Raw genomic sequence first — 26189 nt, 5'->3', positions numbered from 1 at the left:
ATGAGCCACTGCGCCCGGCCTGGGGTTCTCTATTCTTATCTACACATCAGAACATCCTACCACTTTTCACCTTGGATGCTTGCCGTTGCCATCGCTGGTACTCAGCCAAAGTCTCGAAGCTGACATGATAGGTCTGAGCTTGGGCTCCCGCCGAGCTGAAAGCAAGGGAGTACTGCCGTCGCTTCACTTCTTCTATCTGAAGAAGAGGAGGGGAGAAAACCAGAACCACTAAAAAAAAAAATCCTAGTCAAAAAGCAAAAAGCAATCACAAGACAAACAACTGAATATTTTTAAATAGAGTTATTTTTTATTTTTTCTCTCTCCCCACTTGTCCCCCTCCATCTGCCAATGGGTCACACATGAACACACCCAAGGAGTACACAATGATCCCAACACATTAGCTGTGCTTTTGCTCTATCACCAGCAGCTGGGTAGGACCTCTCGTCCTTAGGACTTGGTGGTCAGGAAGCAGGATACCAGTCCGCTATGTCCCCCTTACTGCATGGAACTCTTACCAAGTCCTCTTCAGTCCAATTCAAATCTCTTTTACTAGGCTTGAGAAAAGAGGCAAAAACCTCCCCCATTCCTATTTGGAGTGGTGGCAGGAATTCGCAACACAAAAACAGCTCCTTAAAGAAATTATCGGCCAGGCGTGGTGGCTCACATCTGTAATCCCAGCACTTTGGAAGGCTGAGGCGGGGGGGATCACGAGGTCAGGAGTTCGAGAGCAGCCTGGTCAACACAGTGAAACCCCGTTTCTACTAAAAATACAAAAACTTAGCCAGGTGTGGTTGCGGGCTCCTATAATTCTAGCTACTTGGGAGGCTGAGGCAGGAGAATCGCTTGAACCCAGGAGGTGGAGGTTGCAGCAAGCCAAGAATGTGCCACTGCATACCAGCCTGGGCGACAGTGCGAGACTGCATCACAAAAAAAAAAGAAATTCTCCCCCAAATCCCAACAACTCAACCTATACAGCTTTGATGAGGAAGCAGTCTTTTTATAGTTATGGAACCACTTACATCTTTTTGTCTGGTATCTCACTTGTTATGTCATAGCTTGGCAAATCAGATGGAAACTTACATTACGTTTCTTTGCCAACTAAAGATTGAACCAAGCGGCAGAAACAAAATACTTCGAGAAAAGAGGATATTAAAAAGATTAATTAAAATTAAATACTTTTCACAATATTAAATTGTGATACAACATAACCATTTTTCATTAGTAACAAATCATTGCAACTGAATGAGTCTGTGTCAAAATAAAGAATATTATTGAAATGAATAGATACTGATTGTTTTAGCATAATCTTTTAAATATTTTGGAATGCTTGACACAGAAAAGTACAGAGAATCATATAATGTCAAACACTGAGAAAGATCTGTAAATCTCACTATAATTTGTCAACTTCCCTGAGTAATTATTTTAATCTCTGTATTACAGACGTTGATATTATATTTACATATGTATAACTTTGGAATTATTAAATATTCATGGTGAAATGTTCCTTTTATCATTTTGTAATGAGTCTCTTTATCCCTACTAATGCTTTTTGCATTAAAGTCCTTTTGGCCCAGCTACTTGGGAGGCTGAAGCAGGAGAACTGCTTGAACCCGGGAGGCGGAGGTTGCAGTGAACCGAGATCGTGCCACTGTACTCCAGCCTGGGTGACACAGCGAGACTCTGTCTCAAACACACACACAAAAAAGTCTTTCTGGGCATTAGCTTTATTGAGGTACAACCTAAAATAAAATTCACTGGTTTTTATTTTTTTGAGACAGGTCATGCTTCACCCAGGCTGGAGTACAATGGCGTGATCATGGCTCAATGCAGCCTCAAGTTTACAGGTTCAAGTGATCCTCCTGCCTTAGCTTCCGCAGTAGCTAGGACTACAAGTGTTGCCACCGTTCCTGGCTAATTTTTCATTTTTTGGTAGAGACAGAATCCCACTTATGTTGCCCAGGCTGGTCTTCAACTCCTGGACTCAAGTAATTCTCCTGCCTGAGCCTCCCAAAGTGCTAGGATTACAGGTGTCAGCCACTGTGCCACGCCTGGCCTTGATTTTTTTTTAATTCACTGATTATAAATAACCAATTTCATGAGTTTTTATAAATGAATAAATACAGTGTGCAACCCCATGGCCCCCAAACTTCCCTCTGTGTTCTTATACAGTCAGCCCCCTCCCCACCATGCCCTGGCAACCACTGATCTGTTTTCTAACACTACAATTTTTTGCCTTTTTCAGAATTTCATATAAATCAAATAATTCAATAAATAGACTTTTGTATCTGGCTTCTTTCACTCAGAATTATACTTTCAAGATTTATCCTTGTTCCTGTATCAGCAGTTCTTTCCTTTTTTTTTTTTTTTTTTGCTTAGCAGTATTTCCTGGTATAGATATATCACAATTGTTTATCAATTCACAAGTCAATGAACATTTAAGTTGTTTCTAGTTTTTGGCCATTATAAAGCTGCTATGAACATTCATGTACAAGTCTTTGTAAGAACATATGTTCATTTACTTTGGATAAAAAACTAGAAATAGAATTGCAGGGTCATTTGAAAAGCATACGTTTAATTTTACAAAAAATGAATAAACTGTTTTCCAAAGTAACTTCATTCCTACCATGATGTATAAATGTTCCAGTTGCTCCGCATCTTTGCCAAACTTGTTATTCATCAGTCTTTTAATTTTAGTCATTCTAGTGGTGTGCAGTATCACACTGTGATTTTTATTTGCATTTCCCTAATGACAAATGAGGTTGAAGATCTTTTCATGTGTTTGTTACCTGTGTATATCTGCTTTGATGACGGGTCTCTCCAAATCTCTTGCCCAGTTTTTTACTGGGTTTGTCTTTTTGTTACTTAGTTGCAAAAGCCCCTTATATATTCTGAATACAAATCCTTTGTTGCACATAAACTTTCATATAAATGTTTCATATGCTATTAATATAACCACACCAATTTTCTTTTGATTGCTATTTGACGAGTATATATTCTTTCATCATTTCACCTTCAACCTTCTAAGAGTAAGTTTTAATTATGTCTCTTATGAACAGCAAATAGTATTTAAAATAACATCTGACTATCACAATCATTGTGATTACTGATATATTCGGATTTATTACTATCATTATAATTTGTGATAATTTAACATGCTATTTTTCTCAATTCTTCTTGCCTTATTTTAGTGTTAAAGTTTTCCATATTCTCTTTTCCTCCTCTAATTTTAGTGGCTATTGTTAAATTTTTCTAATTTTTCTAATAAATTTTAAGATTATTTGATGCTTCTATCCTCTTATCCCAAGAGTGAATCACACTTCACTTAATAACACACTGCCACATCTAAACACTCATGTTTGTCTTCACTTCTAGAAAATTTTCAGCTATTATTGTTTCAGATATATTACTTCTCTTTTTTCTTCCTCTCTCTTCTCTAGAACTCCTGTAAGATGTATACCAGAGCCTTTCTGAAAGGTTCTTTTATTATTTTTTTATCTGTGAAATTCTTTCGTACATCAGTTAATTACATTCAGCTACTAAACAGTGGCTTAAAAAAATAGAGGTGTCAGGCCAGGACTAGGCTAACGGCTCCATATGCCAGCAAGGACCCAGGCTGCTTCTTCCTCAAATGCCATAGTTGACATATGCTTGCCAACTCACAGTCATCGTATGACTGCTCCACCTCTGACACTGAGGGACTGGCAAAGGGTCAAGCCATCCCTTTATGACCTTTAAAGGTCAAGCTCTTTAAAAGTCTATCCATTTTAAAGAGCTTTTCCAAAAGTCCTTCCAGGAAACTTCTGTGTATATCTCAGTAGCTACAAGAGGGGTTGGAAGATTTAGTTTTTGATCCTAGGCATGCTGCTACCCTGAACAAAATTGTACTAGCAAACAGAATAGACAAAATTACTCTTCATCAATTCTTTACCTGATCTAGAGTTTAATCACTTAAGTTTTAAATTTTAGTAACTGTATTTTTATTTCCAATATTCTACTTGGCTTTTTCATAGGCAGACGTTCTGATTTCTGAATGTTTTCCATTTTTGTTCTTCCATTCTCTCTTAGAAAATTCTAAACACACTTATTTTCAAGTTTTTTCAGGATGTTCATTTATTTTCATTTCAATCTGAAGTGAGTTTATCTTCTGATGGTTGAGGTTGTGGAAATCCTCCCTAGTATTAAATTTCTCTGTGGGTTTCTTTTTTGTTTTTTTGATGTGTGTGAGAGGCAGTTTACGTTTCAGGTTCACTTGAATGGTAGGTTCATTTTCTCTCTTACCCTATCTGCTGCTTCATCTCCACCAATCCCCAACCTTGTCCTCATTCACTCATTCCCTCTCAAACAACTCTACTTACTTTCTTCACTTTGTTCTTCAGCCCCCAAGACCTCATACTGACAGTGGTGGGTTCTTGCCCCATAGGTGATACTGGAGTTACATTCATTCATTAAACTAGTGGGGATTTCATTCATTTTCCTGGTCACAGGCCATATAACTGGATTCTCCCACCTCTTTAGGACCACAGCTACAAATAAGCCTTGGTTCCAGTCAGTGCTTAATGGCAGTTTTTGTTTTAGCTTTCTTTCAGAAACAAAAAATACCAATCAGCCTGGCTTTACGCCATAAGCCTAACCCAGGACCCCCATTATGAACAGCAAACTATTAGACCTAAATACTTATAGGAGCCGAATTCCTGGGCTGCCACAATCTTTCAGACCCAGAGCCCAGAAGGCCCACAGACTCAGACCTTCAGATCATTTTACGTTTCTATTCTGTATTTCTAAGCTCAGTTAAGTCTTTTCATTCATTCATTCATTCATTCTTTTTTTTTTTTTTTTTAATTTTTTTTAAGAGACAGGGTCTCACTCTGTTACATAAGGCTAGGATACAGTAGCATGATCATAGCTCACTGCAACTTGAACTCCTGGGGTCAAGCCATCCTCCCACCTCAGCATCCCAAGCAGTTGAGACTTCAGGCGCCGCACCACCACACCTAATTTTTTTTTTTTTTTTTTTTGAGACGAAGTCTTGCTCTGTTTGCCAGGCTGGGGTGCAATGGCATGATCTTGGCTCACTGCAACTTCCACCTCCCAGGTTTGAGTGATTCTCCTACCTCAGCCTCCCAAGTAGCTGGGATTACAGGCACCCATCACCACGCCCACCTAATTTTGTAAGATTATTTTTAGTAGAGACGGGGTTTCACCATGTTGGCCAGGCTGGTTTTGAACTCCTGACCTCAGTGATTCACCCACCTAAGGACTCCAAAAGTGCCAGGAATACAGGCATGAGCCACTGTGCCCAGCCAAGACAGGGTCTTGCTAATGTTGCTCAGGCTGGTTTCAAACTGCTGGCCTCAAGTGATCCTCCCACTTCAGCCTCCTGAGTAGCTGGGATTACAGGCACAAGCCACCACGCCCAGCTTATTTATCTTTTTAATACATGTGTTCTACCTATATTGCTGTGTATTTGGATCAGATTGGATGCCTGATACAAAGTGTGAATTCATGAGGTAATTTTGTCTGGAAGTCCTCCTGAACTCAGATTGGTTTATGACATTCAAGACTCAAAACAGAGTAAAATCATATATACATACCTTCTATAAATATTGGTATATCTGTTTATGGTCATTTGTCATTCATTCTGTTTGACTAACAAGTGAACTCCTTTCCTGGGATGGAGACTCCTCTAGGACAGACGGAAGAAATGGCATGGCTCCCTGGCTGCTGGATCACATCTTATGACTACCTCAGACTCTAAGTTTTAATTTAATTGGGGTAAAAAAAAAAAAAAAAAAAAAAACCCAGAAAGAATCTATTTGGTGACAGATGCCGGAAGCTACTTCTAATTTCCAAAGGCAACTTCTAATGGTAGCATCCACTGTTGACTCTGGCTATTGTCAGTCCCAGAATCTAGTGCCTAGCAGTGGAGGTGGGGACGTCTAGAACAGATGGTTCTGCAACAGGATTTGGGGCATAATAGCCTCTGAACCTCTCGGAGTCTCTGATATCATCTTTAATAATGCCCATACTGGCTTCTTTGAAAAGATATGAATAAAAGCTATGAAAAGCGTATGTGATATTTTCTTAATTAAGATGATCAAATGAAAAATAATTTAACTTTATGAGTCTTACCTTTCCACCAACCAGAGGCAAAATGTGCATCTTTCCAGTTTGACAGTCCTTCACTGAGGAGACGATAAGGCAAGTACCACAGAGGACAACTAGGCGCTCAGCCCACTTATGCAGCTGGGTCTTTCCCTTGCGTACATTATAGATGCCAGACAGTAGGATTCGATCCAAATGATCCATGTGGCATGGTTTTTCTGAAAAGGAAACAATATTTCAGAATCCACCATTAAAGTAGTATAAGAATACAGAAAGGGAAAAATATGTGTCAACACTCAGCAACCTTGTTCATAGATATAAGTAACCAAGCAATATAGTTATGACAAAATTAGATCTAGTCCTCACATATTATCCATCACTTAATTATATACAGTAGGAGTACCTGTGAGTTTTGGTCTACGAAGCAAAATTTTACTTTGGATGCTATTGTTAAATTAACCCTTCTTCCAACACCTATATCTCCTATGTACCTAGCGAAAGGCAGTATGGTAGAGTGGTTAAGATCATGAACTCTGGAGTCAGATATACTTGAACATGAACGCTGGTTCTGTCACTTTGTTTCCTTGAACTATTTATTCTCATTAAGCTTTACTTTACTCATTTATATAGTTTAAATCTTAACACAACCTACCTTCTGGGAATTCTTATAAAAACTAAGTAAGATAATGAGTATAAAATACTAACCACAGTTTTAGGTACAAAAAGAACATGGAATAAATGACAACCACTATTGTTATCAGTCTACTCTAGAAGGAATATATTAGTAACTACAGGAGTACTCTAATTTTGTACATAATCTTCCATCTCTCTGCCACTAATATGGAAAAGCTTATGGTTGATACTTCAATCAACTATTCTGATCATGGTGGTGGAAATTCTACTTCCCATCAGAGGCCTTCATATGACTGAGATACAGTGAACAAAACAGCACATTAAAACAGAAAAGACGTGAAGTTTTTGGTAAGAGCACTATTTTTAAAAGAAGTGTGCACCTGTAGTCCCAGTTACTCTGGAGGCTGAGACAGGAAGACTATTTGAGCCCAGGAGTTCAAGGCCAACGTGGGCATCATAGCAAGACCCTGTCTTTAAAAAAAAAAAAAAAAGCCGGGCGCGGTGGCTCAAGCCTGTAATCCCAGCACTTTGGGAGGCCAAGGCGGGCGGATCACGAGGTCAGGAGATCGAGACCATCCTGGCTAACAAGGTGAAACCACCCCCCCCCCCGTCTCTACTAAAAATACAAAAAGCTAGCCGGGTGTAGTGGCGGGCGCCTATAGTCCCAGCTACTTGGGAGGCTGAGGCAGAAGAATGGCGTGAACCCGGGAGGTGGAACTTGCAGTGAGCTGAGATTGCGCCACTGCACTGCGGCCTGGGCGACAGAGCAAGACTCTGTCTCAAAAAAAAAAAAAAAAAAAAAAAAAAACTAACTGCACAGAAATGAGCAGGAACAGTAGTATCAGGTGGTCCAAACAGTAACCCAGAAGTCGGAAAGACTGGGTTGTACTCCTGATATTATCACATAATTGTTTATATAAGCTTAGGTATCACTTTGCCTATTTAACCATGTGTTTCTCATGTATAATATGAGGAAATGAGTTAGATTACTTCAGCCTTAAAATTGTATTATTCAATAAAACTTTGTATATTAATACACCATACGGAATAAGCATTTCTCCTTCTATTCTAGGCCAATCCTTTCATCTATACAGTCATTCCTTGGTATTGGCAAGTGATTGATTCCAGGACCCCCCCTCAAGGATACCAAAATCCACAGATGCTATGGTCTCTTACATAAAATGAAACGGTATTTGCATATAACCTGCACACAACATCCTGTATACTTTGAATCATCTCTACATTACTTATAATATCTAAAACAATGTAAATGTTAAGTAAATAGTTGTTATGCTAGTCTTTTTTTAGCTTTTTTTTTTTTTTAATATTTTTGATCCATTGTGGATATGGACGGCTGACTGTATTCTAAATTCCACCTTCCTCAGAGAGTTTGATTCTCCCAGATGTATATTCCTAAGCTCTAGTTCCACATTTCCAACTATCCAGATATCTCTAACTGCCATTTAAGTTTACCATCACTTAAAATTCAACATGCCTGCCTGGGAGCGGTGGCTCCTGCCTGTAATTCCAGCACTTTGTAAGGCTGAGGCGGGCAGATCACGAGGTCAGAAGTTCGAGACCAGCCTGACCAACATGGTGCTACCCCATCTCTACTAAAAATATAAAAATTAGCCAGGTGTGGTGGCATGCGCCTGTAATCCCAGCTACTCAGGAGGCTGAGGCAGGAGAATCGCTTGAACCCAGGAGTCGGAGGTTGCAGTGAACCGAGATCATGCCATTGCATTCCAACCTGGGCAACAGAGCAAGACTCCATCTCAAAAATTAAATAAATAGGCCGGGCACGGTGGCTCAAGCCTGTAATCCCAGCACTTTGGGAGGCCGAGACGGGCGGATCACAAGGTCAGGAGATCGAGACCATCCTGGCTAACACGGTGAAACCCCGTCTCTACTAAAAAATACAAAAAACTAGCCGGGCGTGGTGGTGGTGCCTGTAGTCCCAGGTACTCGGGAGGCTGAGGCAGGAGAATGGCGGGAACCTGGGAGGCGGAGCTTGCAGTGAGCTGAGATCCGGCCACTGCACTCCAGCCTGGGCGACAGAGCCAGACTCCGTCTGAAAAAATAAATAAATAAATAAATAAATAAATAAATAAATTGACTAAATAATGACTAAAGAAAAATTTTAAACATATACACTATAAAAAGCAATAAATAAAAGTTACAGGCTGGAAAAAATTGAGTCGCAAATACAGTACCCAAAGGATATATATTCAGAATACACGTAGAAGTCATTTAAATCAATATGAAAAAAGAGAAACAGAAACATGTACAAAAATATCAATGAGTAATTCAAAGAAACCGAAAGATCCAATGAAAACATGAAATAATTCTAAACCACACTAGCAATCAGGGAAAAAGAAATTTAACAAAGAGACCATCATTTTACCTATTAGATTAGTAAAAATTTTAAAGCCTAATAATATTGAAAGGTGATATTGGAGGCAAAGGGGTACTCTGTTATACTGACAGGATATAAAAGTGTTCTGCAGTAGTAACTATTAATATTTTAAATGTGAGTAACCTATCACCCAATAATTTCACACTTAGAGATCACTCTGAAGGAACGCAGGCGTACAAAGAAGTAATTTTACTAACATGGCTGTTTTAACCATCCAAAACTGGAAACAAAGTAAATATCTATCACTAAGGAGATGGTTACACAGACTATAATGCATACATGATGTTCAATACTATGCTCCTTAAAGAAATGTATACAGGGCCGTGCACAGTGGCTCACGCCTGTAATCCCAGCACTTTGGGAAGCCGAGGCCGTCAGATCACCTGAGGTCAGGAGTTCAAGACCAGCCTGGCCAACATGGTGAAACCCCACCTCTACTAAAAATACAAAAATTAGCTGGGTGTGGTGGCAAGCCACCTGTAATCCCAGCTACCTGGGAGGCTGAGGGGGGAGAATCACTTGAACCCGGGGGGCAGAGGTGGCAGTGAGCCGAGGTCATGCCACTGCACTCCAGCCCGGGCAACAAGAGTGAGACTCTGTCTCAAAAAAACAAAAAAAAGAAAAAAGAAATGCATACAGAAGATGGTTCTGCAAATGCTGACAAGTTAAGATCTCCAAGACAAACTCTTGGGTGAAAAAAGCACGAAGATCAATACCAAATAATACCACTTATATAAACAAAATCCAAATGGTTCTATGAATATATACTATATAGGAATAATCAAGTTGGAAAATTCTGAACAGGTATGCACCAAATTGACGGTGGTTATCTATAGAGCAGTTAATGGACTTAGGAGGTAATTATAACAAATTAAAACACCACAGATAATGACACCATATTCATATTACACTTGTGTAGTTAAAAACCAAATGTTTGAAAAGCAAAAATATATGAATAAAAATATAAAATATACATATAAAATAAGACTAAGAAAATACGCAATCATAAAAGTAATTGTATTAGGGTGGTGGAATGTTTTTCTACCACGTTCCTCCTATATTTTAACAAAGAAGCTTTAAATATGCATAGTAACATGAGATAGTATTTTTGCAATTGGGACAAAGATTAACAATGATACCTGACGTTGTCAAAGGTGTAGGGAAATAAGTACTCTCAAATTCTACCAAATCAAGTATACACTAGTAACACCTATTTGTGCAATTTAGGAATGCTGAGTCAAAATTTTAAATGTGGCGGGGCGCAGTGGCTCACGCCTATAATTCTAGCACTTTAGGAGGCCGAGATGGGTGGATCACCTGAGGTTAGGAGTTCGAGATCAGCCTGACCAACATGGTGAAATCCCGTCTCTACTAAAAAACACAGAAATTAGCCAGGCATGGTGGTGGGCACCTGTAGTCCCAGTTACCTGAGAGGCTGAGGCACGAGAATTGCTTGAACCCAGGAGGCAGAGGCTGCAGCGAGCCGAGACTGCACCCAGCCTGGGCAACGCTGTACTCCAGCCTGGGCCACAGTGAGACTCCATCTCAAAAAAAACAAAAAAAAACAAAAAATTCTACTTGTAAGAATCATGTCCTCTTCCCTGCACTCCTCAGTCACTCCCTTGACTTTTATAATAATTTCCTGGCTCTCTTGTTATTTTTGCCGCTTTTGTATATGTCCTGTATTAACTATGGCTGTAGCAAACAGAATATAATGGCTCAAGCAACGGGAATTTAATTCATTCAAGTGAGCATTCTGTTTTACCAGGGGTCAACACTGTCATTCAAAAACTCAGGTTCTGGCCAGGCACAGTGGCTCACACCTGTAATCCCAGCTCTCTGGGAGGCCAAGGAAGGCGGATGACTTGAGGTCAGGAATTTGAGACCTGGACAACATGGTGAAACCCTGTCTCTACTAAAAATACAAAAATTAGCCAGCTGTGGTGGTGGGTTCCTGTAATCCCAGTCACTTAGGAGGCTGAGTCAGGAGAACTGCTTCAGTCTGAGAGGCGGAGGTTGCAGTGAGCCAAGATGGCACCACAGTACTCAAGCCTGGGCGACAGAGCAAGACTCTGTCTCAAAAAATAAATAAATAAAAAAATTTTTTTTTAAAGTAACTCAGGGTCTGCAATTTTCCACACTTGACTTCAATTATTGCTCTGATTATTGCCATCCTAGCCCACCAGAGCGGAAAAGAGCACTAAAGCCCCGAGAAGCACACACTGGGGGTTTGTGTGCACAGGCAGAAGTGGCGCACATCAAGTCCACTCCATACCATGGAAGAAAACTTTGTTACGTGTACACATCTAACCACAAGAGAGGCTGCAAAATGGGCTGTAGCCAGGCAGTTATATGCCCCACTACAATTTTGTTATTATGAAAGAACAGATTTTGATAAAGAATAGTATTGCCACACATTTCAAAACAATATGGCTGTGTTTAGCCCGTTTTCTGAACTTTAAATGAATGGAAACATACGATGTAATTATTTTGCATCTGGCTTCTGATGTTTGTATTTATGCTCTTTTGACAAAGCTGTTTTAAACAATGTGTGCAGAGAATGTAGTACACAGAGAAATGTTCAGGCACAGAGTTGTGCTACCTGAGCTATACAGTCCCAGAGCTACTTCCCTAACAAATCACACACTCTGTATGCCACTTTCTCCAACACAAGTAAGGGGTTTGCTCTTTCTCTCTCTCTTTTTTTTTTTTTTAAGGTGAACAGGAAGTAGGATTCATTGGCGAGCATTAAGAGGGGGCAGCACAGTAGAAGCCCTCACGAGTGCAGGGCCCGCCGCTAGTTGTCCAGAGGGCCACTGTTGGGGATGTAATTGACCCCACAGACATCTGGGATGAGCTGCTTCTCAGCCACCATGTCTTCAAATTCATCTGCACTGAACTTGGTAAAGCCCCACTTCTTAGAGATGTGGATCTTCTGGCGGCCAGGGAACTTCAACTTGGCCCTGCATAGGGCCTCAACACAAGCTCCTTGTTCTGCATCTTGGTGCAAATGGACATGATAATTTGGCCAATGTGAACCCCGGCCACAGTGCCCTGGGGCTTTCCAAAGGCACCTCGCATACCTGTTTGGAGCCTAGACTGGGGATAGTGCAAAGTCAGAGACATGAACATCCATCTGAAAGGCCTGTCTCCAAGGTCCCTTAGAGCAACCCATACAAGAAACAGGCTGAGTACACTACTAAGGAAGCTACTGTGTGCAGCCATTGCACACTGAGCCCCCATGAGGAAAGGAACACAGTTGGCTTAATTGGCTGCAGAGGATTTATATGTTCTCTTAATCCCATGATTAATCATGCTACCTACTCAACCTGACTTTAGTGAAATGTTATTTCCACAGCTTTTACATCATGAATTTGAACTGAGTCATTCCACTCACTTTTCCCCTAGCACTCCCTCTCCAGCAAGACTGATAACTGGCATTTGCATAATGGCTGACTGGACACTACCCAGTGTCCTTTTATAACCAGAGAACACAACATTAACTGGTTTGCACTCAGGCCCTTATGACCTTGACCTTATTAACACTATAATCCAACTAAGATAATGCACCAACAATACTACACATAAAATATTTAAAGCTGATTACTAAGCTATTTACTTCAAAGAGAATACTTCAACTCTTTCCTTCGGTTAACAATAGTTGTGTCTGGTTTCAGGAACTGGGTGGTTGGAGGAAAAAGGTGAGAGGGAAGCATATTTTCTATGATAGTTTTGATAGAGGCAGGAAGCAGAGAAATTCCAGGCAGACGGAGGCGGGTCCCCAGCAAAACCCCACCTGCAAGCTGAAAAGCCTGAAACTTGTGGCCCAAAGTGAGAATTCCCATCCCTATTTGTCTGCTCTCTCCCGAATAGTTCTTTCTGAATAATGTCTTTTTACCAATCAAATGTTGCCTTTTCCAAAACTACCTACAGCATCTCCCATCCTGTGCCTATAAAGACCCCAGACTCAGCCAGCAGAGAAGACAAGCAGCCGGACATCAGGGAGAGGCGACTTGACTTCAGAAGACAGAAGCTTCAGGGGAGAGCGACCTGCCCTTCCCATCCCCTTTCCAGCTCCACTCTTCACTGAGAGCAGTTTTCATTCAATAAAATTCTCCGCATTCACCATCCTTCAATTTGTCCGCATGACCTCATTCCTCTCGGGCACCAGACAAGAATTCGAGACACACCAAGTGCTGGTATTCAAAAAGACTGTCACACTGGCTCTTTGCCCTCGCTGGTGGACAGCAGCCGCCCTATGCAACAAGGCAAAAGGAACACTGAGCTGATAACACACTGCTGTCTGCAGATGACGGAGCTAAGAGAGCATTATAACATGTCCTCTGGGGCCTTGGGATCACAGACACCCCCACCTGGACGCTGCCGCAAGCCTGCAAAGAATCTATTCCTGCTGGTGCTAAAGCAGACAGCCAGTTCCTGCACTCACTCTTCTATGTGCTACATCCCACAAAGGGTGGAGTACAACAGAACCCAATGAACACAGTTTGTTCCCACCAGTGTCCAATCAGCTAGCCAGTTCCCACACTCATTCACCTGCACATTCCCTTCCCACAAGGGATGAACAGGGTGGGCTGAGTAAATGGGGCACCACTGTCACAAGTCCCATAAAGGCGTCAAGAAAAAATCCTGCATCAGTTTTATTATAGATCTAGCTGCTCATGATGGCTCATGCCTGTAATCCCAGCACTTTAGGGGGCCAAGGTAGGAGGATCACTTGAGCCAAGGAGTTTGAGACCAGCCTGGGCAACATGGCGAGACCTCAGTTCTACAAAAAATACAAAAATTAGCCAGGTGCAGTGGTGTGTGCATGTAGTTCCAGCTACTTGGGAGGCTGAGGTGGGAGAATCATTTGGGCCTGGGAGGTTGAGGCTACAGTGAGCCATGATGGCAACCATTGCACTACATACAGCCTAGGCAACTGGGTAAGACCCTGTCTCAAAAAAAACAAAAAAAAAAAAACAGACCCACAAATTCTTTGACACTCCTCCTTTCAAACACTGGAGCTAATTCCTCTCTCTATAGTATGGGCTGTGTTTAGTGACTCATTTCTTTTCTTTTTTTTTGTGACAGAGTCTCACTCTGTCGCCCAGGCTGGAGCGCAGTGGTGCGATCTCGGCTAACTGCAAGCTCCACCTCCTGGGTTGACGCCATTCTCCTGCCTCAGACACCTAGGAAGCCCTATGGAAAGATCCACAGAAGAGGGAACTGAGGCCTCCTACCAGCAGCTGGTGAGTGAACCATGCTGAAAGTGAATCTTCCAGCCCCACTCAAGCCTTCAGATGACTAAAATCTCATGAAACCCAAGCCAGGACTATCCCTCCGGCTAAACTGCTCCTAGATTTCTGGCCCACAAAAAACTACATAATTATTAAGTATTTATTATACCATTTTAAGTCCTAAGTTTTGAGGCAATTTGTTACAGAGCCAACAGATAACTAATTCATCTATCGATCTATCCAAATTCTGTTTTTGGTACCAGGTGCATTATTGCCTATTTTCAAAGATTATTAAGTTTCATCCCAAACTTAATTTTCTCACTCAAACTATACCAGCTTTTCTACATCAACAGAGCTTACTTTTGGAAAGACCCCTCAAAATTTAAGTACTACAAACTGGTACTCTTTTAGACTCTACTGGAAATATCCTCTTAAGGGTATAGTATATTAAGATCCTGCATATGCTATAATTTATCAGGTGGTGGTAGGAAAAGTAGGGGCATCAGAGCCAACCACTGTGCAATTTAACTGCATGTAAAAGAAAAGTTCAACTTTCACTCTAGAACAAAAATATACACAGTAGCCCCCTCGCCACCTGTGGTCTTGCTTTCCAAGGTTTCAGTTATCTGCAGTCAATCATGGTCTGAAAATAGGTAAGTATAGGACAAGATATTTTGAGAGACAGACTATTCACTAACTTTTATTACAGTATAATGCTATAATTATATTATTATTAAACATTGTCAATCTCTTACTTTACCCTAATTTATCAATTAAACTTTACCAGAAGTATGTGTATACAGGAAAACACATAGTATATATAGAGTTCAGTACCATCTGTGATTTCAGTTGTCCACTAAAGATCTTGGAATATAATCCCCATGGACAAGGGAGGGCTACCATAATGCAGAACTAGGGTTCAACCACAATCAAATAAGAAAATTGTTGTGTTCCAAGTTTTTGTTTTTTTAACTAAGTATTACAGTGATAGATGGGTTGTGTTCTTCAAATTCATCTTAAAATATTTTTCTCAGAAGTCAAAAATCCTAGATTTAAACCCCACTAAATTCACCAATATACAAATTTGACAGGTATATTCATCAACGTCAAGTCATATATGATAATAACTACTTACTCTCAACATTTTTGAGCTATCCAGAAGTTTACAGGCTTTACCAGGAGCTTGAAAAAATAATTTACTAAAGCATGATCCAGTCAAGATTCTGGCAAAGGTATAAAACCATGCTAGTAAGTTAGCAAAATACAAGTGCAAAATAAGTAAAAATAAAAAGAGAAGATATTTTTAAAGTGTTCCCTTATCCTTGAACTCTTGGTTTTTATTATTGTTTGGTTGGTGTTAACTACGTTAGTTAATTGGCTTAAAACTCGATTTTGATAAAATACTTTTAAAAAGCTGACGGCAGATAGAGGCACAAATGATCAACTTAAAAGTAGTTAACATACAAAGCCACTGATAAATTCTTACCACCATAAAATCGAATCATACAGCCGAGGTCAGGATTTGTAGCCTCCTCCTGTATGCGCACAAGATCATCAAATCCCAGCCTGGATAAGTAATCATAAACGATCTGAAGAGGTCGTTCAGTAGGTTCCAGTCTCCTGATTACACAATTCAAAAAAATACATATATTTGGTAAGTAATAAAAATGGTTCATTTAATTTTTTAATATTTTTATTTTTATTTGTATATATTTCAGAGGTACAAATGCTATTCTATTATGTGAATATACTGCTTAGTAGTGAAGTCTGGGCTTTTACTGTAATCCTCACCCGAATCATGTATATTGTATTCATTAAGTAATTTCTCATCCTTCATCCCCATCCCACCCTCACACCCTTCTGCTTTTCCAATGCCTATTACCCCACACTCTATTATTTAGCTTCCACTTGTAAGAGAGAACAGGTAGTATTTGACTTTCTGTTTCTGAGTTATTTCACTGAAGATAATGACTCCCAGGTCCATCCATGTTGCTGCAAAGACATGACTTCATTCCTTTTCATGGCTAAGTAGTAACTCAATATACAAAATCTGGTCTTGATTTTTATTCCTAGGTCAAGATTTTCTTTAATATTCTATGATACAACTAATCTAAACAAGTGTAAGTTTTTGGTGTCAGGACCCCTTTATACTTTGGGGATCACAAAGAGTTTCTGTTTACATGTGTTATATCTACTGATATTTACCAAATTAGAAATTAAAATTGAGAATTTCCATTTATTTATTCGCCTTAAAATAACTCCCTAAAAATCATTCTACTACATGGTCCTAATTGAAAGCTAAGGTAAAACCAGAATGTCCTGCAATCACTTGTGGCCTCTGGTAACACTGTATTTTAAATTACAGACTTAAAATACTGAAAAATATTAAATTTTTTTTTAAAAGTGATCAACGTGTATTTTGATACAAGGGGCTATAACAGTCATAATAGCAAGACAGCTCTTTTATAATGCTTTTACCAGAAATCAGTTATAAATACAGTGGCTAAATATACGGGCTCCAACAGTCAACTGCCTGGGTTCAAGTCTTAGTCCTGCCACTTACCAACTGCATGCCCCAGTACAAGTTATTCACTCTCACTGTTTTAAATCCTCATCATTATCATGGGAATAACAATACCTAACTTATAAGATGTTTAAATTTATTTATATACTTACAACAAGATACTATATAGTATGAAAAGTGCTTAGCAAAAGATCTCATATGTAGTAAGTGTTCAATAAGATGTTGACAATTATTATTCTAAAAACTTTTAAGACTAACAATTTTAGTTAGAATAAAAATAGAATATTTCTCCCATCTCAAACAACCACCAAAAGCAAGCATAGGAAAGTCCGTATGTGTTCAAAAGGTCTAAAAGAACATTTAAAGAACTCTGTTTAGAAAACTTAAGAAGGCCGGGCGCGGTGGCTCACGCCTGTAATCCCAGCACTTTGGGAGGCCGAGGCGGGCGGATCACAAGGTCAGGAGATCGAGACCACGGTGAAACCCCGTCTCTACTAAAAATACAAAAAATTAGCCGGGCGCGGTGGCGGGCGCCTGTAGTCCCAGCTACTCAGGAGGCTGAGGCAGGAGAATGGCGTGAACCCCGGAGGCGGAGCTTGCAGTGAGCCGAGATCGCGCCACTGCACTCCAGCCTGGGCGACAGAGCGAGACTCCCTCTCAAAAAAAAAAAAAAAAAAAAAAGAAAACTTAAGAATAGCTGGGCGCGGTGGCTCACGCCTGTAATCCCAGCACTTTGGGAGGCTGAGGTGGGAGGATCACGAGGTCAGGAGATCAAGACCATCCTGGTTAACACGGTGAAAACCCATCTCTGGCTGGGCGCAGTGGCTCACACCTATAATTCCAGCACTTTGGGAGGCTGAGACGGGTGGATCACGAGGTCAGGAGATCGAGACCATCCTGGCTAACATGGTGAAACCCTGCCTCTACTAAAAATACAAAAAAAAAATTAGCCGGGTGTGGTGGCGGGTGCCTGTAGTCCCAGCCACACTGGAGGCTGAGGCAGGAGAATGGCATGAACCCGGGAGGCGGAGCTTGCAGTGAGTGGAGACTGCGCCACTGCACTTCAGCCTGGGCGACAGACAGAGACTCTGTCTCAAAAAAACAAAAAAAAAAGAAAACCCATCTCTACCAAAAATACAAAAAACTAGCCGGGTGTGGTGACGGGCGCCTGTAGTCCCAGCTACTCGGGAGGCTGAGGCAGGAGAATGACGTGAACCCAGGAGGCAGAGCTTGCAGTGAGTCGAGATCGCACCACTGCACTCCAGCCTGGGCAACAGAGTGAGATTCCATCTCAAAAAAAAAAAAAAAATGAAAAGAAAACTTAAGAATTATATTATTAATAACTACAAGAAACATGATGCATTTCCCATCATGACAAAAAGATATGAACAATGTCTGCATTTTGTAGCTGAAGAATTAGAAAATGCCGTTGGCAACAAGCTGAACAACTACAAAGCTGAACATAAACAACTGTAACAAAACGATAATTTAGGAACAGAAATCATACTGATGTACAAAAAAGACAAAAATAAAACCACCACCTGGCCTCTCCTGACTGCTCAGTTCAGTATTTTAGCTTCCAGAAACTATCAAATAAACTCAGAATGAACTGCTACATGGGGAATGATCAAAGACCAAAAGCCTGTAATGACCAATAAAGACTGAATGAAAGAGAAATGGGAAATAAACTTTTCAGATTATGTAGACATCAATTACAATTAATCCCTAGCCAAACAAAAACCAAAATTTACAAAATTCATTGTCTATGACAACGTTAGGCATTTTCCCAGCACAATGACGGGATTCTTCTGAGAAAGATATGTTTTAAGGAGGACTTTTCATAAACTGCATCCTGGAGACAGGTCAACTAACCATACAATATGAATAAACTGATGGGAGGATTAACTTGAAGACAAGGAGAGTAAGGATATAAAGAGACAGATCTTCAAATGTTGAGGCGGATTGGACTTACTCTGTACTGCTCCAAAGAATGGGACTCGGAACAATGAGAAGGTGCATTCGTAGATTTAAGCTACATATGAGGAAGAATTTTAACGATTAGAGATGATCAACCATGAAACGAACTGCCTCTCAAAACTGCTCAGAGAGACCTGGAGAGCCATCTGTCACAGATATTTTAGAAGAAACACCTGTGAGAATCAAACTGGGCCAGATGATCTTTAGAGCATCTCAGAAATCAAGGGTCTATGAAGTATCTTAAGATACCTTCCTAATATAATAGAAATTCTACCTGACCCCTACAGTTCAATGTATTTAAACACTATCATTCCATATAATGATCACATATTCAGGCCCAACAAATAATTACACTTTCAGGCTAAATCTCGTGTGCTCTATTTTTCTATTTCTCTTTAGAAAACTGAGAGAAATGGAAGCATCCTAATTCTGACATATTTCAGACGACCAAATGTCCTGACCTAAAAAGGCTCTGTAGATTTTGGAAACCCTCCTTATACATGTCTTTTTTTTTTTTTTTTTTTTTCTTTTTCTTTTTTTTGAGCTGGAGTCTCACTCTGTTGCCCAGGCTGGAGTGCAGTGGTGCAATCTTGGCTCACTGCAACCTCCGCCTCCCGGGTTCAAGCAATTCTTCTGCCTCAGCTTCCCAAGTAGCTGGGACTACAGGCCCACGCCACCATGTCTGGCTAATTTTTGTATTTTTAGTAGGGACAGGGTTTCATCATATTGGCCAGGCTGGTCTCGAACCCCTGACCTCGTGATCTGCCTGCCTTGGCCTCCCAAAGTGCTGGGATTACAGGCATGAGCCACCGCACCCGGACCTCCTTATACATATCTACCCTAAGAAAGTATTTTCTTTCTTCTAAGTAAATGAGTAGTATTTCAAGAAGTACAAAAACAAGTAAAATGAAGGACTAATTCCATTTACTCATTAAACTCATCTGCTGAAAAAAGTAGACAGTATTGGGGAGGGAAATGCTATAATGTGCTTACAGTTCAATTTTTTGTTTCAAAGTTCCAAAAGTTTAAGAGTCTGGTAATTAGCTATTTGTTAAATCTCTCACCAATCAAAGGGAAATTATATACTGCAAAACAGGTGTGAGAGAAAGTAATGCTGGCAACAAAAAGTTCTATTCAGCAACTGAATTACTTCTACTACTGCTTTAAGGAGACAATAGTTTTGGAGTAACAGCTCTGGTTTGCTTCAAATGCTTGTAAGAGCTACTACAGTACATGTAAATTTGAATATAGGTGCATATGGTAATTTCTCTCCAAACCAGCCAATGGACACAGCAATGCTGTTAACAGCAGATTATACCTCTTAGCCAAGAGTAGTATCATTCTGTATTATTTATTCTAAGCAGTCCCTGTAGTTAAGATATATGTAAGAAGAGAAGAGTAAATTTCATTCCAAGTATCATTTCACAAGAGTTTTAGTTAATAGTGGGGGGCGCCAAACCTTACACTTTTAAAATCAAACACATCGAATCAAAGACCCTAACAAAGAACAGTACTATGTTCTACATCAAATTCAGATTAAAACTCAATCCTTGACTGCCTATAATCCTTTACCTATAAAGGTAAAATCTGCAAATGTTAAAATCAATAATATAGATAATACAAATAGAAACAATAGGGATATTTCGATGAATGTTTATTTCATACCTGAAAGTGTTTAATTAGTACAAAACTGAAAGTGTTTAATTAGTACAAAACTATGTATATTAGTTTTGCTGAAAGTGTTTATTACAAAACTATGTATATTTTGCAAATAAGAAAAATAAGATTCAGAGTCACACAACTAGTACATAATGATATCAGGGTAGGAACCTGTGTCGGTTTCATAAAACCTAGGTTCTTTTTAGGCAAACCAAATTATTTTATATATAGTTAAAATAATTTAAACAGAAGAGAGCTCAAACCACTTTATGTGTTAACTTATTCACACCAAGAAACCTAAAAGAGTTACGTTTTAAAATTACCATTATTTCGATAAGTCCCATATATCATGATTTAAGATACAATATTTTTTACGCACCACTGCTGAATAATAAAGAATACAGCTGGTCTTTGTCCCTGGTGCCTGGTAGAAGACTGTAATCCTTAGCATTTCCTAAATAACAGGAGTGTCTTTGTTATTCATGAGCCCCTTGGATCACCCCTCAATTTATGCTAAGAGATGAGAAGACTCAGGACAGGGGCTGGTCACCAGAAAAGACCAACCACCGTGTGATTAGAGGGTTGGGGCTCTGAGCCACCCTGACCTGGGTGAGGAAGCACAGGGGGCTGGAGATTGAGTTGAATCATGAGGTCAAAGATTCAACCAATCATGCATTCATAAAGAATCCCGAATAAAAATATTGTACTGAAGCTCAGTGGAGCTTTCTAGTTGATGAACTGCTCAATATGGTAGGAGGGTGATAGGCCTTGATTACACTGGGAGAGGGCACAAAGTTCCATATTTGGGACTCTTCTAGACCTCACCCTATGTGTCTCTTCAGTTGGCTGGTGCTGATTTGCATCCAGCTAAAACTGTAATTGTAAGTATAGCACCTTCCTGAATTCTGCCAAGTTCTTCTTTGTAGACAGTTGGTCAGAAGTGCAGCTGGAGTCTGAAGGGCAGTCTTGTTGGGGACCTTGCCCTTTAACTTGTGAAGTCTGCACTAACTCTGGCAGTCAGTGTCAGAACTGTATTACAGCAAGCCAGCTGGTGTCAGAATAACCATTAAGAAAGAAAAATCAGCAGGGCACAGTGGCTCACACCTGTAATACCAGCACTTTGGGAGGCAGCGGTGGGCGAATCCCGAGGTCACCGAGGTCAAAGCCTTTCTTTAAGGTGTCCACGCCGCCCCAATCCCGCTCAAAGCAGCCCTGAGAAACATCGCCCATTATCTCTCCATACTGAGGGAAGAGAGAGCCCCTCTCATATTGTTTTATGTTGTTTTATACTCAGAAAAGGAAAGAGAAGCAAAACTAAAGGCAGGTAGCCCGGCGCCTAGGAACCAGACTGGAAACCAGGCCTGGGCCTGCCTGACCTAAGCCTGGTAGTTAAAATTCCATCCCTGACCTAGCAACTCATGTTATCTACAGATTCTAGACATTGTATGTAAAGACACCGTGAAACCTCCCATTCTGTTCTGTTTCACTCTGACTACCAGTGCTTGTAGCCCCTGTCACATACTCCCTGGCTTGCTCAATCGATCATGACCCTCTCACAGGGACCCCCTTCCAGTTGTGAGCCCTTAAAAGGGACAGAAGTTGAGCACCTGATGAGCTCGGATTTTAAGACGTTAGCCTGCCAATGCACCCAGCTGATTAAAGCCATTCCCTTCACTACCTCAGTGTCTGAGGGGTTTTGTCCACGGCTCATCCTGCTACAATACCACCCCCAAAAATTTCTGCCACCCCAATACCCCACCACTATTTTGTTTTGTGTTTCTTATTAATATAAGAAGACCAGAATGTCAGGCCTCTGAGTCCAAGCCTGCCCATATACATCCAGATGGCCTGAGGCAACTGAAGAACCACAAAAGAAGTGAAAATGCCGGCTCCTGCCTTAACTAATGACATTACCTTGTGAAATTCCTTCTCGTGGGTAATGAGTCTCTGAAGCTCCCTCACTGAGCATCTTGTAAACCCCACCCCTGCCCACAAGAGAAAAACCCCCTTTGACTGTAATTTTCCACTACCCACCCAAATCCTATAAAACTGCCCCACCCCTATCTCCCTTTGCTGACTCCTTTTTTGGACTCAGCCCACCTGCACCCAGGTGATTAAAAAGCTTTATTGCTCACACAAAGCCTGTTTGGTGGTCTCTTCACACAGACGCGCTTGACAAAGAGATCAAGACCATCCTGGCCAACACGGTGAAACCCCATCTCTACTAAAAATACAAAAATTAGCTGGGCGTGATGGTGCGTGCCTGTAGTCCCAGCTACTCGGCAGGCTGAGGCAGGAGAATCACTTGAACCCAGGAGGCAGAGGTTGCAGTGAGCTGAGATTGTGTCACTACACTCCAGCTTGGACAACAGAGTGAGACTCCATCTCAAAAAACAAAAAAAAGAGAAAAATCTAGCCAGGTGCAGTAGCGTGACCCTGTAGTCCCAGCTACTCAGGAGGCTGAGACAGGAGAATCACTTGAGCCCAGGAGTTCAAGGCTGTTGAGTGTTATGATAGGGCCTGTGAATAGCCACAGTACTCCAGCCTGGACAACATAGCATGATTCAATCTCTATATTTTTTAAAAAAGAAAAATAAATTTTAAAAAATTCTGGCAATTAAACTGTAACCTACCATCAACTCTAATATATATGCTGATTTTGGAAGTTTTAAAATGTATAAAAAATGTTTCAAAATAAATTATTTACCTATATTCCAATTTTGTAACATATAAAGTACTCTTTAAAAAATTTTAAATAGTACAAAAATATGTAGGGAAAAAAACTCCTTTTCCCCATTCAGTGGTAATCAGTTCAGTACATATCCTAAAACAGAATTTTTCATTCCACCTTTATAATTTCAAAATATGGCAAACAAAATTTTAGTGACTCAGCAAACGGGAATCAGAACTCAGCATCCCAAATCCCAAGGGCGCTATTTTCTGTTATACACACCCTATTGGTTCTAAAATAATTTTAAAAGATAGCTACTGACTATTCAGAAATCTTAGTTTCTCTTCTCATCTGATAAATGAAAAAATAAAAATTAAAAAAAGAAAAACTTGGTTATTTTGATGACTAAGAATAAAAGTATATGACCATCAGCCAAAGGGCAATCCATGTTATCACAAATGATCTTAACAACTTCTCAGACAGGAGGCAATGATTACACTAAGCTTCACTAGTGAGTCGTTTTTATCACTCAAAACAGTTCAATAGAAAAGTCAAGCCAAATATTTTAATTGTAAGCAGCAGCATATTGAGAGACAAGACCAATTTATCACCAGCCAGCTGCAGGAATGTGCTTTCAACCTGAACCCTCTGAGTCTATTTTCACATTTATTAAACAAAGGGAAATGGCCTCAGTGTTTCCTAATGGGGAAGTTTCTGACTTTTGGGGCAGGAAAATCCTTGGCTGTACAGTGTTGTCCGATACACATTTTTCTTTTTCTTTTTTTTTCTGAGACAGGATCTCTCTGTTGCCCAGGCTGGAATGCAGTGATGCAATCTTGGCTCACTGCAACCTCCGCCTCCCAGGCTCAAGCGATTCTCCTACCTCAGCCTCCCAAGTACTGCGTGCACTGGAACCACAAGTGTGCATCACCATGCCTGGCTAATTTTTTGTATTAATATTTTTGGTAGCAACAGGGTTTCACCATGTTGCCCAGGCTGGTCTAGAACTCCTGAGCCCAAGCGATCCTCCTGCCTCGGCCTCCCTAAGTGCTAGGATTACAGACTTGAGCCACTGCACCTGGCACACACACATTTCAATAAGACTCTCTGGCCCTTGCCACCTAAATTCTGTAATTCCTCCCAGCAGTTATGACAACCCAAAAACCCTGTTCCCACACATATTTCCAAATGGCAAGGTGGGACGATTGTAGGGTAGATTTAGTTTCACCAGCAGATGGTCTCTAAGGTTTCTTCAAGTGCTAAAATTCTATAAATTAGTAATAATCTTGAGTTATATTTGAGTGATAACTCATGGTTGGAAAAAAAAAAAAGTAGTAATGAATAACTCAGAGAAAATGTGGGGTAATTTTAATCCCAGTAATCCCATTTCCAGGACCTAGCCTAGGGAAATCAGCAGGGTGACAATTTATGGGCAATAGTTTAGTCAAAGCAACACCACTTCCAAGAGTTGCATGATTTCAAACAACTGAAATAGGTAATATTTATTGAGCACTTGTTAGGTGCCAGACATTAATCGAAGTACTTTACTTCCTTGCTATTTGAAGTACAGCACATCTCTTAGGAGCTTAATTGAAATGTACATTCTCAGGCCCCACCTAAACCTACTGAAACAGAATCTGTATGTGAACAAGCCCCACAGGTGGACAGTTTAAGCAGCACTACAAGTATTAATTCATTTAATCTTCATATCACGTATAATTAATTTAATCCTCATAACTCAATAATGTAAATATTACCATCTTCCATTTTACAGATTACTACACTGAAGCACAGAGCATTATATATAACCTGTATAGTAACTGTCGAAGCCAGGATTTGAACCCACACACTCTGATTCCAGAATCCAACCTCTAAACCATTATTGCATATTATGTCTCAACTTATAGTGTATCCATACAGAGGAATATTCTGTAACTATTAAAACTGGTGTCTAAAGAATTTCTAATGACACCATGAAATTAAGATGATCCGGTCGGGCACAGTGGCTCACGCCTGTAATCCCAGCACTTTGGGAGGCCGAGGCGGGTAGATCACCTGAGGTCAGGAGTTCGAGACCAGGCTGCCCAACATGGAGAAACCCCATCTCTACTAAAAATACAAAAAATTAGCCAAGTATGGCGGTTCATGCCTGTAATCCCAGCAACTTGGGAGGCTGAGGCAGGAGAATCACTTGAATCTGGGAGGTAGAGGTTGCAGTGAGCCGAGATCACACCACTGCACTCCAGCCTGGGCCACAAGAGTGAAACTTCGTCTCAAAAAAAAAAAAAAAAAAGAAAGAAATTAAGACGATCCACTAAGTAGACAGGATATAAAACAGAATATAATCACTACCAGATATAATCTAGGTCAAGGCTTTCCACCTGATAAAATTAGATCAGAGTCAGTGTTAAGATTTAGAAAAGCCTAAGGATCACCCAGTCTGATCCTTTCGTTTTACAAATGGTTTTAGCAAATGTAGTTAACTGGTGAACAAGGAAAACATTCAAATGCTAATCTACTTTTTCAGGAATTAGTCCAAATCCTAAAAAGAACACATAGTAGATCTCAGTTTAGACTTTAAAAATGACATCCAATTTTAGCTCAGCTAAAGGTGTTACTATTATTACCACACTTCTAAGGTGTAAGTGGGAGCTTCCTTTTCACTTTCAACAGTATTAAATCCACAGCTTTGAATTCTGTTTCAAGACATTTTTTTAATGACAGGAAATGGGGAGAAGAGAAAAATCATGGTCAGGCATTTAAAGAGCTCTTATTTGACATATAATTCAAAGAACTAACAGTGATTTTCTTTAAAAAGCTGAATCAAAGAGTTCACATGCATAGTATAAGACTGTTATAAAAATAGTTCCTTCACATTTATATAAAAATTTTTCAAGACACAAATGGCTTTTAAACCCATGAAAATATGCTCATTAAGATAAATGAAAATTAAAATAACAAAACAACAAA

The 26189-nt window shown here is 40.2% G+C and overlaps 1 protein-coding gene and 1 non-coding gene across 7 annotated transcripts in view; both read right to left on the bottom strand.

The window, feature by feature from the left end:
• The window catches only part of PHLPP2 (PH domain and leucine rich repeat protein phosphatase 2), a 76896-nt gene that overhangs the window by 39240 nt on the left and 11467 nt on the right, over positions 1–26189 (bottom strand). For all 6 annotated transcript variants that reach the window (XM_045382027.3, XM_045382030.3, XM_045382028.3 and 3 more), the window contains 3 exons: positions 15875–16008; positions 6130–6320; positions 71–196 (listed from right to left, as the gene is read on the bottom strand). In XM_045382027.3, coding sequence (XP_045237962.2) covers positions 71–196; positions 6130–6320; positions 15875–16008 — 451 coding nt within the window. The remainder of the gene's footprint in view (positions 1–70; positions 197–6129; positions 6321–15874; positions 16009–26189) is intronic.
• Positions 12295–12429, bottom strand: LOC123570702 (small nucleolar RNA SNORA70). Its single transcript, XR_006694958.1, has one exon. It is a non-coding gene; the product is annotated as a small nucleolar RNA SNORA70 (small nucleolar RNA).

Source organism: Macaca fascicularis, chromosome 20, assembly GCF_037993035.2.
Source record: "Macaca fascicularis isolate 582-1 chromosome 20, T2T-MFA8v1.1".
In the NCBI taxonomy this organism is placed as follows: domain Eukaryota; kingdom Metazoa; phylum Chordata; class Mammalia; order Primates; family Cercopithecidae; genus Macaca; species Macaca fascicularis.
The sequence above is the reverse complement of the archived record's forward strand: the minus strand, read 5'-3'. Positions and strand labels throughout refer to the sequence as shown.